Source organism: Cyprinodon tularosa, unplaced genomic scaffold (genome assembly GCF_016077235.1).
Source record: "Cyprinodon tularosa strain WSP-4 unplaced genomic scaffold, ASM1607723v1 ctg259, whole genome shotgun sequence".
NCBI classification, from domain to species: domain Eukaryota; kingdom Metazoa; phylum Chordata; class Actinopteri; order Cyprinodontiformes; family Cyprinodontidae; genus Cyprinodon; species Cyprinodon tularosa.
Window position 1 is genome coordinate 738,398 of NW_024038958.1, and position 14,974 is coordinate 753,371.

At 37.7% G+C, this 14,974-nt stretch overlaps 1 protein-coding gene across 1 annotated transcript in view; it reads right to left on the reverse strand.

Moving 5' to 3' along the window:
* Positions 1-14,974, reverse strand: part of qsox1 (quiescin Q6 sulfhydryl oxidase 1) — a 48,279-nt gene that overhangs the window by 8,394 nt on the left and 24,911 nt on the right. Inside the window, exons 9-11 of the mRNA XM_038288617.1 lie at positions 5,455-5,577; positions 3,270-3,408; positions 2,054-2,230 (exon numbers count right to left, since the gene is read on the reverse strand). Coding sequence (XP_038144545.1) covers positions 2,054-2,230; positions 3,270-3,408; positions 5,455-5,577 — 439 coding nt within the window. The remainder of the gene's footprint in view (positions 1-2,053; positions 2,231-3,269; positions 3,409-5,454; positions 5,578-14,974) is intronic.

The following is a 14,974-nucleotide window of genomic DNA, read 5'->3' on the forward strand; positions in this document are numbered from 1 at the left end:
ATGACCGTGAATTGGGAGAATATGACTTTAATCAGCTTTGATGGGTTGCTCAGAAACTAAACTGAATAGTAAATAAATAGTAGTGACATTATTTCTAAAGGATCAAACTGAGCAACTCTTAGTCAGTGAAGTGTTAAGAAATATGAAGTCTGATAAAACAGAGCTGTAAGAATTATTAAATGAAGCTATTTTATGCAGATAAGTGGATGTTTATTAAGAGAGAATGAGTCTTAAAGGAGATCAAGGGAAGGCTTTGGCAAAAAGAGTTGCCATTTCATTCTGTTATGCTCTAAACCTTTTGTTCATGGAGTATTTTGCTCACATGTTGAAAATGTCAGAATTAAGGTAATGATCTATATTCTAAAAGAAATTCAGGTAAAGTCCTTATTCAATTTTTAATTGCTTAAAAACATTTGTCAATTTTTTTGTAGCTTCTGCTCTCTACTATGAGTGGTGCCACATCACCTCTCTTACTACTTATAACGATCAACAACTGCTTACGTGGGAGGCTAAACAAATGATTTTGAATTTTATATGTTGTTTCTTTCATATTGTGGATATTGAAAGTAAAATCTAAAAATCCATCTAAAACTGGCATTAAAAGCAAGTCAGCGGTACAAAAAACAGTAGACTTGAAACTGGCCACAAAATTCTCAATAATGCATCTTTATCTCTTAGGCAACCTCTAATTCATATATGAAAAGATTTTTAATTTCTATGCATTCTTTACTAAATGTCAGAAATGAAACGAAAAGACTGAGACATACATTGATGATTCTGGTAGAGAATTGATGAAAGGGTACAGAAAAAGACACAAGAAGGCTGGAGGGGGTCGGGAGAAAATGGGGGAGGCTGAAGCAGCTAATACTTGTAGGACTAAGACAGGGTGACAGCTGGTGTCTGATCAGGGGATCCATCTTTCCTCCCCTCACCCTCTATTTAGTCCTATTAGAGCCTAGTGATCTTAAGAGCAACCCAAAATATAGGAAGCAAAACTTCTGATCCCACTGGTGGTGATCAGCATCCTGAGAAATCTAAATATCTAATATCTAGCCGATATTTAAACATGTTATACAAATAAAGAAACAGACTCATGTAAAGTTGTTTACACCCCGTCAACACTTTCATATTTTGTAATAACTACAAACTTTAAGGTATTTTCTCAAATTTTGGAAGATTAGCCAATAGTAGAATAGATTGTAAATGGTTTTAAAATGAAAAACCTTTTGGAATGACTCTCGATTCAATCCCTTTTACTATGATGCCTCTTAATGAAATCCAGTGCAGGTGATTTTAAAAAGCCTTTTCTGGCTGCACATGTGGGCAGTTTGTAGCACTGCTGCCTTGCAGCAAGAAGGCCGTCTCCTCACGCTTGCATGGATTTCTCTTAGTAACCTAGGGTTTGCTGATGAAGATTTTCAGTCATCTAGGACATAGTCATTACATAAAAGTTTTTAAAAAACTTGGAAACCAAGTCCAATGGATTGTTTTTTAAACTTTTATGGAATACCTAGGGTTTCCTCATACATGTTTGTATGCCTATGTGTTGCCCTGCAATGGAATCGGGACATTTCCAGGGTGTAAGCCACTTTTCACACACTATAGGCACCCATGGCCCTGAAGGATAAGAGGAGGAAGATGGATAGATGGCTCTATGTTTCACTTTTTATCCACCTCAAAATAAGTTTTACTTTGTGTTTGACTCATGTGTTATGGGAAAACTTGATTATTTCAAAGTAGCCAAGTATCCAATCAGCACCAGCCTGGTGCCAAAAAACAGTTTAGACAGGGGAATAGATTCTGTAAAAGATAGCACTTTTAAGATGTGCTTCTACTTAATCACCACTAATGAAAATTAATAAATAAAATTATTTAGCGTTCTCCAGCAGACATCATGAAAGCGCAAAAAACAAATTCAGCTTTTTCTGTGATGTTGGAGAATAAATCCATTCAAAATGTGTAGAACAGCATCTTCCGAGAATCAGAACTGAGCAGGTTTGGTGCAAAAGGAGAGTTCTACGGTTTAACTGCTGAGGACGGCAGAGTCTCTTACCTGCAATCCTATTATTGACTCGATTGTGACGGGACCACAGCCACAGGACAGATGATGGCAATGTATTCACAACCTCCAGACTCTCCCTTGCCATGTTCTCAAAGTGATCTGCACAATATCTGCAGCCAAAGAAATTGTGGATGTAGTTTCTCATTGCCGTTAGCACCTCCTGAGGATCTGGAAGAGAATCATGAGCGTTTAATATATGGGAGGCATATTTTAAGGTGTTAGGTTATTTATCCCTAAAACTTAGCATTCATCTGTATAGTTGCTATATCGGTTTAAGAAATCAATCAATATCTTTGTTGTAAATGTCAATTGTTCTTTATAGAAGTAACGCCACCATGAACCTGACCTGAAGCCTGAACATGAAAGAGCTCCACGTTCTCATGTCTTCCCATCAATCTGGTGGCCCAACGTGACAGGCAGCTGGGTTAACACCATATTGAGGTGAATAATCTCTGAGAATGGGATAACCCAATCTGCAGATTAAATGTCGTTAACACTCTGTGTGAATAGTGGCCAGGCTGTTGTCTCAGGCCCTTAACAGTCCACAAACATATTTTCCCTTGTTCGTTTGTTTTTTGTTCTGAGCTTAGCAGGCCTTTTCAATGAACTTTACCACAGGTTCATTGTGTTCAGGGCCTGTAGGTGTTTATCAACAACCGACTGTTCCCACATTAGTTTATTTCCACAGTTTTAATTTAAAAAACCCGTCACATTTGAACATCGTCAGCAGGAAGTGTGCAAATTCGCCTGGTAAAATCACAGTCTTTGGGGGGCCAGATGGACACCCCTTTTGACCAGTCCATCTGCAGGTTGCATGATGGTCCGTAAACCTCGGGATTAACCCCTACGTGCACCTATGTGTGTTTGTGTTTATTGGGTGGGAGATTAAGGTCCCCACTAGGAGCAGAGCCTCTGGTCATCTGCCTGTTTTATTACCCACTCACATTCCTCTAATCTAATTTAATCCCTTTTCACACAGTCCCAATTAGGCTCAATTTCAGATGTTATAAAATGACAAAATACATAAAATGATAATAAAAAAACATAAATTCTAATCCTCCATCACTTCCTGCCACTTTCAATATATATAGATAAATATGCATTTATAAATTGCTTTTCACCCACTGGGATGTAAAATACGTAAGACCTGTTCCACCTCTATTTAAAAAAAAAGCTTTTTATTTACAACAATAGAAAATGTCTGCACCTGAACCTCCAGTGTTGCTGGCCTGGACAGTGAGAACATGGAAGAGAGTCCAGACCCCACAAGGATAACCTCTAAAGTGGGGTTGTGAACCCTGGCAGCCCACCCATCGCACACCCTCAGGCAACGCAGCATCTGGAACCTGAGGGAGAAGAAAAATAAAAGTAATAGAAATTAGAAATAGTATAAGAAAGTAAAATTAGATCATTTATTAGAATATGAAACAATGTTTTGTTGCTGTAGTAGTGATAAACTTTTTATGCAGGTCCAAAGGTGAGAAAATGAACAAGATAAGTTGAAAATTGAAGTTGTGTTCACATGAACTTTACTTTTGTCAAAGCAATTTCATTCTTACAATTATGCAATATTGGATCGTCTGGGACCGAAATCTTCTTCTTCTACAATTGTCCTTCGGTGCTCATATATTTATTCAAAAAATTATAAGAATGGATGTCATCTCGTCAGTTTAAAGCATCCAGCATAGTGAGGTGAAAGACTCTTTAGCAGGTTCATTAGTAAATTATCAAACAGTGCATTTGTGATGAACATGTATGGTGTAAATAGCCTGAAAGAGCTTTCTAACTAGACTTTGGGAATAAAAATCCCAGGTGGCAATTCTGTGGATCTGCAGATTGGTATAGAGACCTTTTAAAAAAGGTCTTACACTGATTTTTTTTCCACAAGTCTGTTTGTTGCTTAATTTTTCCTTCTCAAATGCAGTTTTATTGCCTATATCTGAAGGCAGAAACTACTTCAATGATAACCTCTGAAGAGAAACACCGTTCATTTGGTTTTATATGACAACAATACATACAGTTCTAATTAGGGCTGGGCAAATGAATCATATTTGCAATATAAATGCAAATTTCACACCGCAGAGGCAGACATTTTGGTCAGATTACAATTAAAAAGAGTAAGACACTGACTTCTCACTCAATCCCATTAAGTGGGAGTAAGATGGTTTTCCATAACACAGGATTTAAGAGAGGTGCAATTGGCATCTGCATTTGAAAGATCTGCCCATGCAGGTGGAAGTAAGCACTTTCTTAAACATCAAAATATAACAGTAAAGTCCTGAGAGAATAGAATTTGAACAAGCAAGCTGTCAGGGTCATGGAAACAATGCAACTCTGGAGTGAATATTCGCCTGCTTGTGATGTGAAGGAAAATCATAAAAAAAAAATAAAAATAAAAAAATAAAAATACAATTTAATTAAAAATATTAAAATTGGAAAAACATTTTTGGGCGACATAATTTAGCCCTAGTTCCAGTTGTATTTGCTGCTCCACACCTTAAATAATCCATAATCCATTTTTTTGTCAGGTTATAAGGAATCAATGCCTTCCACATCTACAAAAAAAAAGAAAACCTCTAGTTCAGAACAATGGGAATTTATAGTGTCAAAAGAATTACGAGAATCCTCTACCAATTAAAGGGTCTGTCTCTAGGTACTCCAAATCTGTTCAACTTAATGAAGGGCTGTTCCACACAGTTTTCCCAATCAATGAAAAGTCAGACTCAGGTTAATGGCTCAACCCACCACTAATGAACAGAGGCTATCCAGTTCTCTAACCATGAACCGCAGTTGAATCTAACAACATATTTTCTCTGACATAAAGTCGTTTCACTCGCAGTACTGCATCGCCATCACTGCAGTGACTGACATGATTACTCACTTGTCAATAGTAAAGATTTTGTGTGTGGACGCTCGGGTGTTCATGCACAATCCATTTCCACTAAGGTGGAGTCTATTCATACCTTCCAATTGATTCATTGATCCATTGATTTGTCTGCTAAAAGCTAATGATGCAAGTAAGTGACTCTTTCAATTTGCAAGGGGATGCATAGTGGAGGTATGCAGGCTTCACTCGAAAAGCAACAATACATTCTCAACTAGAAAAGAGACGATGGACCAAAATGTGTCTTTAGAAATCTAGAACCTGTTCTCATCTTGTATAAAAAGATGATGTGATATTTTAAACATGTTATAATACAATGGAGGTTTAAAATGTTCCTTTTTTTCCCCGAGAGAAGAACATGCATCTCAGAAATCTTTCCACAGACATGAAACTACACATCAGTGGCTGTATATTTTGTGATGATTGTCCTCTTTTATAAAAACAAAATCCATTTCAGAATGCCATTGGTGTTCTTTGCACATATGTCATTAGTAATGTGTTTACATACCTGTGCCGTGTTATCCACATTCTCTTTAAATGCCTTGTAGGAAATTTGATCCACAGTCTGGTTTTTCAACCAAGAGTTCAGAGACTTTAACAAGTTCATCACCACAGGACGACCTGGAAAATACTGGAGACACAAACACAAGAATGAAACTGGAGCATAACCGGAACATAAAGAAATAAAATCTTGTGTAGTTTTGTTGGGTCACCCTCATCAATCTGCCTTCGGATGATTGTCGACATTCATTACAGCCGGTCTAAATCATCCTCAGACCCATTTCATGTTTACATCACAAATTTCTGAGCATTCACACTTCACTGGTTTGAAAAACACAGAAGAGGACTGTGATATTAACACTAAGCATTGAGAAAAATAATATATTTTGCTTGTAGACAATGATCCAAAAATATTGTGATAATTTATTAGATATTTTTGGATGCACATTTAAACAGTAAGTGCTGTAAATGTGCTCAGAAGGCAAAACTAATTTCTGCATCGCAGATTTTATAACATGTGTGATTTTATAAACAGGGGATGGCAGCAACACTGTTGGATTCTGCAGCAGCTCTTCCATGGGGCATTTAAAGGAGGTATTGCATTTTAATGAGTCAGAGAATAACTTTATTTAACCAGCCTCATGTACTGAGGATTTGCCTGTTAGCACAGATAGCTCTACTGTCTACAGCTTGTGAAAAGCAGTAGACAAACAGACCAAAACAGAATAGATAAAAAGAATTAATAATTTCTCTGGTCCATGAATATCTTAAACTATAAGTTTATTTGTAATTGCTGTCATTTTCATTGAAATATATAAAGTGTCCATTTTAAAAAGAGGCAGATATTTTCTTTAATCATATTTTACTGATTAGCATCAGACCCATCTACACCAAACAGCCTCTATGCAATTTTTTTGTTTCAATTTGGAAACAAATAAGGAAAATTTTATTTTTTTCACATTTTCTACATGTTTACTTTTATACCAACTGATGAGTTTTGATGAAGTTAGTAAAGTGGCATGGATTGATGAAAATGTTCATAGCAATAAGATGTAAAGGTTTAGATTCCTAAATCTGTTTTCTTTATATATATTATAATTTGACTAATCTGAGAAAACAACTTTTGTCAGTCTTTAGTAAAATGAAAGAGTATGGAGTTATTTTCTGCTGTTGTAACTACCTGTATTTTTCACGGATACATTTTTTCCCCAATTCATCTGTTTACATAAAGACTTACATCATTATTTGCACACCTGGATTACATCATGCCTCCTGCAATGTTTAATCAGGCCTCCAGCTTTCTTCTGTGCACCTTTAGAATCAGCGTAAGTAAATGTGACAAAAGCCGAGCTTAAACCTCTTCCTTCATTAAGATTTCCCTCCTAAGCCACTAACAACTACTTAGACACTCTGTCAGCAAGCTTTCTCCTGGTGGATGTTTACACCCAACCACAGTCACCACAGCAACTATGGCAGCTGGAGGAAACACGAGAGTGCAACTAGCAAAATGAAAGCAAGAAGAGAAAGAGGAAATCCAGCTGATGGCCGTCTGACACCCCTGATGACAGACAGAGATAAAAATAAAAAAAATAAAAGTCTTCAAACAAACAACGGGACAAACAGAACAGCTCATGTCTTCGTCTCACAACACAATAAGGTGTAGGCCTACTGCTTTTATACATTTTTGGCTAAATGCCTTTTATAGTCTTACTGTAACAAGTGGATAATTCCAAAACACAACCCTTGTTCTGCACCTTTTTTTTCCAGAAACATGTCTTATTTCAGTTTCAGAAATTACAGTAAACCTCAGTTTAAAAAAAAAAAATCTGAAATATTAGTAGTAATTTGTTAACCCTGGAAGAGGCTTGTAAAAACCTTTAAACTGATTATGTTTTTATATCAATAAAGAGCTCTAAATAAGTAACTTAATTTGCCTTTTCTGCTATCATATTGATGCACCTCAAACCTAAAAAGAACTACTATATTAACATACACTATATTGCCAAAAGTATTTGCTCACCTGCCTTGACTCACATATGAGCTTAAGTGACATCCCGTTCCTAATCCATAGGGTTCAATATGACGTCGGTCCACCCTTTGCAGCTAGAACAGCTTCAACTCTTCTGGGAAGGCTGTCCACAAGGTTTAGGAGTGTGTTTATGGGAATTTTTGACCATTCTTCCAGAAGCGCATTTGTGAGGTCGCACACTGATGTTGGACGAGAAGGCCTGGCTCTCAGTCTCCGCTCTAATTCATCCCAAAGGTGTTCTATCGGGTTGAGGTCAGGACTCTGTGCAGGCCAGTCAAGTTCATCCACACCAGACTCTGTCATCCATGTCTTTATGGACCTTGCTTTGTGCACTGGTGCACAGTCATGTTGGAAGAGGAAGGGGCCAGCTCCAAACTGTTCCCACAAAGTTGGGAGCATGGAATTGTCCAAAATGTCTTGGTATGCTGAAGCATTCAGAGTTCCTTTCACTGGAACTAAGGGGCCAAGCCCAGCTCCTGAAAAACAACCTCACACCATAATCCCCCCTCCACCAAACTTTACACTTGGCACAATGCAGTCAGACAAGTACCGTTCTCCTGGCAACCGCCAAACCCAGACCCGTCCATCAGATTGCCAGATGGAGAAGCGCGATTCGTCACTCCAGAGAACGCGTCTCCACTGCTCTAGAGTCCAGTGGCGGCGTGCTTTACACCACCGCATCCGACGCTTTGCATTGCACTTGGTGATGTATGGCTTGGATGCAGCTGCTCGACCATGGAAACCCATTCCATGAAGCTCTCTGCGCACTGTTCTTGAGCTAATCTGAAGGCCACATGAAGTTTGGAGGTCTGTAGTGATTGACTGCAGAAAGTTGGCGACCTCTTCGCACTATGCGCGTCAGCATCCGCTGACCCCGCTCCGTCAGTTTACGTGGCCTACCTCTTCGTGGCTGAGTTGCTGTCGTTCCCAAACACTTCCATTTTCTTATAATACAGCTGACAGTTGACTGTGGAATATTTAGGAGCGAGGAAATTTCACGACTGGATTTGTTGCACAGGTGGCATCCTATCACAGTTCCACGCTGGAATTCACTGAGCTCCTGAGAGCGACCCATTCTTTCACAAATGTTTGTAAAAACAGTCTGCATGCCTAGGTGCTTGAATTTATACACCTGTGGCCATGGAAGTGATTGGAACACCTGATTCCAATAATTTGGATGGGTGAGCAAATACTTTTGGCAATATAGTGTAGCTGCTCATAATTGAAGGTTTTACAGTTAAATGTTAAAGAGCCAATGAACAACTTAGTCAATAAAATATATAATTTGGTCCTAACACTTATTTTATAGGTTCAATAATTCCAAAACATCTTGCACTGCAACAATATCCAATTATCTACTACATTTAGCAGTGGCCATCTGAGGCTTCACTACTAATTGATTCCTTGTTTTAACCACGGCCCACCTGTTCCTAAAATCTAATTTTCTAACTACATGTGACCAAAACACCGCTTCAGTTAAAGTGCTAAAGTCAAAGCAGCGTTAGAGAACTCCTCTTTCTGATTTCCATCCATTACAGTACAGGTGAAGTTAGCTTATAAAGTCCAGCTTTTTCCACTTAAGGCAGCTAGCAAAAGTAAAACCCATTCTTTCCAGACAGCATTTCGAAACAGTGATCCATGCATTTGTGACGACACGGCTGGATTACTGTAACTCACTTTATACAGGGGTCAGCGACTTGTATATTTCTCATCTTCAGAGGGTTCAAAATGCTGCTGCACGTCTTTTAACAGGTACACAAAAATTCGACCACATTTCCCCTGTTTTAGCTTCCTTACACTGGCTGCCAGTACATTTTAGGATTAATTTTAAAATTCTTTTATTTGTTTTTAAAATTCTTAATGGCCTTGCTCCTTCTTATCTGTCTGAGCTGTTACATTCTTATACACCCTCCCGTTCCCTCAGGTCAGCTGATCAGTTGCTTCTGAGGGTCCCAAAGACGAAATGCAAGCTCAGAGGAGACCGTGCTTTTTCTGTGGCAGCTCCTAAGCTGTGGAACGATCTGCCTCTGAGCATAAGACAGGCCTCTTCTCTTACTGCTTTTAAGTCCCTTCTTAAGACTCATCTTTTTTCCTTGGCTTTTGACACAATTTGAGACGTTTTACTTTGTTTTATTCTTTTTGTATACTAATATGTATTTTACACTCGTTTTTTTCTCTATTTTATAATTTTATTGTATTTTATGATTGTGTACAGCACTTTGGTCCTGTTCGGTGTATAAAGTGCTTCATAAATAAAGTTGGTATGGTATGGTATGGTAAGTTAGATTTCTTATATGGGACCAACACTTGTCTGTTATAATGTCTCATCTGCAAAGACTTATTTAGAGGACAAGTTTTATCAGTATATCTTGAGACTGGAAGCAGTTTGCAATATTCAAATATATGCAAACACTACTACGCCATAGAAATTAATTTTAACAGCTTAAAATGATAAAGAAGCTAAATTTACATTTACTGCGATTAGGATTAACCTGAATCTCACTGATTATTCCTTTTTGGTTATTACATTTCTGTCTATGTGATAATATTAATAAATAATAACAAGTGTACATAGAGCTACTAAAATTTATGATTTCAATTGACCAGCACAGATTGTCAGATCTTTCCTGCTAAAGTAACTTAATGCAATCCGTGCACCTTTTCCCAACTACTTTATCTAGCTCTCCTAATCCAGAATCAGCAGATTAATCTCTGCCTCACAACCGCAGGAAACTTAAATTCTTTGAGTCTCTTTCTTCAACTGCAAATATTCAATGCAATAATAATAATTGGTAATTAATCAGGAATCATAAATTTATAACTGATCTGTATATATTTTAGCTGTAAGCAGAGGTATCACAAAAAACAGAACAAAAAAATCAATATGGGTAAGTAAAGTTCACACACTGAATTTTTATGCTTGCAGCTCACCTGTGGCAGTAATATATTAGGTTTAGGCGTTGAGTTGTCTCACTGCCACTCAGTCGGAAAAATTCATTAAACCTTCAAATGAATTTATGCAGAACAAAAGAAGCAGCTGTTTTCCACTAATGGGCTTAGGTCTCAAGCAACTATATTCATGAGATTAATACAGCTACTGATTTTCCTGAAACGCTCAAAAATTGGTTTTACTTACTGTACAATTATTTAAATCAGTAAAAAAAACAAAAACTGTAAACCACACAGCTACTTTAAACAGGAGATTCACAAGTTTAGGATTAAATCTGAGCAGATAAAGCCAAAGCAATGTACTGTATATCGAGTCTCTAGCCAGTATTGTCAACATTAACAATCTCAGCTCACAAAGATGCAAAAGTCACAGCAAACATTAATACAGATAACCTCCAGTTACAATGATGGGTATTTTACACACATCTCCTTTAAATGTATTTTTAGCGAGCTAATGTGCATCTAAATCAGCTGCCATAGTTACAGATAAACATTAAGTGAAGCAATGTTTAACAAAACATAAAAAATATTCAGCTGACAGGACCATTAAAATGATTCATGCGTGGTTAAATTCTTTATTAGGGATCCTTTCTGATTATCGATTTTATTCCTGCCGTTGCTTTTATCATCTCCATAATCTCCCCCTGCTACAGAAGAAAGCACCATCCATATATGCTGTATCTAGAGAAACTTAACAAAAAAAAAAACAGAAAAACAAAACACATGGATGCACTTTGCCTCCTTTAAACATATACCCCTTCTGTCCCCCATCCCAGTTGGACCATGACAATCCTATTCGCCCTGGCAATATGTCATCCCTCATCCGATTAGTATCAGCAGCACTTGAGAAACCACAGGCTGCTTGTGGTGAGAAGGTCGCATCTGTTGGCTGCAACAGGGCACGCCTGGCCAATCTCCTGCGGTAGGATGCAGGAGAAATAATAGCAGGTACAAATGGGAGGCTGCTGGAGAGCAAACCAGAGATAGAAGGAATCCTATACCAAACATACTAGAGACAACATCCAGTACTTATTTATATTTGCACTGACAGCTGATTTAGGAAAAACATATCCCCCTGGACTCTGGCATGAGAAGGCAGAAGGATTTCAGAACAACACCCCACCCCCCCATAATTCTGTTTTACTCCCCTTCTCTTTTGTCTCCTCTCCGACCCGAAGGGCTTCTTTCAAGAAAAGCAGGATAGAGGTGTAATCCTTAAATACCTCGCTGTAATGCTCCTGATGCCTCCCAAGATCCACTTTTCTAAATCCTAAAATACATGTAGTGCATTCAACAATCCAGATTTCACCCAGCAAGACAGAAAATATAAAAACATCATTTAAGAAAACAAAAAAACACATGATTGCAGCAGCAGATATAATAATGGAGAGGGCTGTAGTTCTTGGATTTGGAAGGATTAGAAGCACATGTTTCATTGTAGATTCAGCACAAGAAGGTGATACAAGTATTCAAAGTTAATGTTTCTTTGAGAAGAAAAAAATAAGCAACATCACAGCTGATTACTGATTCAATCTGTCATAAACGGAATCCCCTTAGAGCTCTTCAAAAATGCTGATTTAAATATGCAAAAAAAATCCTTCAATAAAAAGGTCCTGTTGGGGAAATGTAGGTTTGAATGTGTGACTCAAAAACACCTAAAAGGAAATTCTCTGACATGCAAACTATGCACAAAACTGCAATGTGCTGATTAAAATTATTAAAAGTCTAGTAGATTGTTATTTACTCTAATTTTTTTTTGTCTTGTACTCTTGTATTTAAGTGGCTTTGAACCAATTCACATTTTTAAACGTGTGTGTCGCCAAATCCTACTTTCTAGCAAAAACTTTGCTAGACACACACACACTTATTTCCTTTAGTGTTCATGTTTGCCAATGTGTTGTTAATAATGGATTATATAGGTTTGGGATCAAAAATGTACTTTCATCATAAGCTACAATAAACAATAATTTTGATCATTACTTTAAAACAAATGTTTTAGAGATACCAAAAAAAAAATAATAATATGCAAGACCAGGTCACTTGTGAAATTATTCTTTATTTAAAACAAAAAAAAATCCACCTTTCCTGAGCCTTTTGGTTTTCAAATAGAACCAGCAAGCGAGAGGTAGTGACACGAGCACTAACACTGAAGTGATATCATAATGATTCACTCTTACTAATCCAACCAGGTGATTCATTTAGAAGTTCAGGTGTCTGGTTTTAAAACAACTTTAACTTTTAAGTTCAACTTTAAAATATGAACATTTCATTAATGATTTCACATGGCTTTCTCAATTGGTTTTGTACTCTATCATTATTATGCTGCCTTCACAAAGGCAGCTGAATAAGCTGTGCACACCTGAGGGCTCGACTAAATGCACTAATGTGTAAATCAGGAATACAGGTGTTTACAAAAGCCTTTGCCTTTTCATGGCGCTCAATGATGTCAGAATAACTTAACTTTAGGAAAGGTTTTCTTTTAAACCCCCCCCCCCCCCCCCCCAACATTTTTTTTCCGTTTTTAAACGCATTTTTTTTTACACCAAAATGATCAGATGTGTTTTCTCCAAGACACTGTCTTTTTTTGTTTAGGCCATAATAAGACTTTAATCCTGTGTCAAAAGATTGAGATTCTGGGAAATCACTAACTTCTCTGTTGTTGTCTGTGTGGACATGTACCAGTTTGCCTCTGATTCGAAGTGTCCAGATGACATCAGACAGCACAGATCGGCATGCTCTGGGGTAAGCTGCTCAACGATCACTCGACAGAGCAGAGAGCAAGGTAAACAAAAGAATTGTTTTAGCGCTGCAGATGTAAAAAAAAATAAAAACTAAGTCGACAAAAAAAACAAAAAAAAATCAGAATCATATTACCAAATAAGGCTTTATATTTATGATTTCAGCTTCTATACTATGTTCAAATGGGCATTTTATCCTGCTGGGAAACACTGTACCTTTTATCTCACCATAAAACAACAACACTGTGTGCCTTTAATAAGTATATCAAATATTTTTGCAATATTAGTAATGTGTAATAAGGTGGGTTTAAAGAATAATTATATGATGTTAAAAAACCTTAATGTGGAGTACAGTTAAGTCAAAAAATATTCATACATCTGCCAGAATAATAAAAAAAAATCCAATGATTTTATTAATAATCTTCTTTTGATCAGAAGTTACATGTGAATTTTTGGAGTAGCCTAAAAAAAGCACAGAAGACCTGAATTTGGAAAATAATCTGTGGAGGCAAAGAAAGTTTAAGGTGATGCAAGGAGGCCTTCCAACCGCACAGATCTGGTTCTCATCAGCAAAAATAAATCATTGAAATATTGGAGGAAACAAGTAGGGTAAAAAAGGTATAATTAATGTAATGACACCAAAGATTATAAAAAAGGGTGTAAATATTTTTTTTAGCATTCAAGTTTTTAATAACAAGTAGAAAAACGGGTAAATCTTCCTAATAGATGCTCCTTCGTCGATTCTCTCATCCTCTGAGAGATACCTGCCTCTTTTCTAGTCCGAAACAAACTTCATGTGAATAAATTTCATTTTAAAGCCAAACCAGAATTATGAATACTTTTGCGCTTCAGTGCAAACGTATGCATCCTAGAAGCTTGTTAAAAAATTACCTTGCATGTCAGATCTTCTTTGTTTTAAAATCTACTCAGCATCTTCACAGCAAACAGCCTGAACAGGAGCATGCTCTCCTGTCTGTGGCAAGGGCACTTAGTCAGGAGTCAATAAGGACGGTCAGAAGTCGCGTTCAGCCGTAACAATGACATCCTCCTCAGCTACACAAAGCCCCGCTGAGTGCTGGCTGCTCCATCCTTGCAGGGGGGAGACAGGCTAAAAACACCACTGGGACCTGCTACCATTGACTAAACAAACCGGAGCTAATGGGGGGCCGCAACGCTCTGCCCTCCACATGCACCCCCCCTATACAGATACACTGACACAAGCTGGCTTACTGCGACGCCTCCCAAGAGAGCGAGATATAATCAGAGAGATTGGTGGCAGGCTGGGGAAGTGGAGCAGCCTGGTGTGTAGCCAACAGGGACACGGCTAGCAGGTCAGGCTTCATCATCACAACATGCTTGCCTGGTGGCACACATACACACACAGATTGATGATAGAGGCAAAGGTGGAGGTGATCAGAAGCATCAGATGGGAAAAAAGTTTCTGCTATAAAACAGAAAAAAAATACTTAATATAAATAGGATATAATGCAGATTTTTTCTTTTCTTAAAATAGTCCTTATGCTTAAACAAAAACGTATTAAAAAATCATAGCTGCTGCAGGAACATGAAGAGGGGGAGTGTCAGATGGTTTATCCTATTCAGACCAACAAGTCACTGAGGGCTGCATGCCACGCTTCAATCCCACTGTGGAGCAGCATAAAGAGGGTCAACAATCCCCCTGGGAGTCTTTGTGCTTCTTTCCTACAGAAGGGCATCTACTTCTGATTTCAATACCCTGAATCAAAATGTTTCCACAGTGGTAATAAAAACATTAAAAAAAAAACAGCAGGTTGAGCAGCAAGACATGAGCT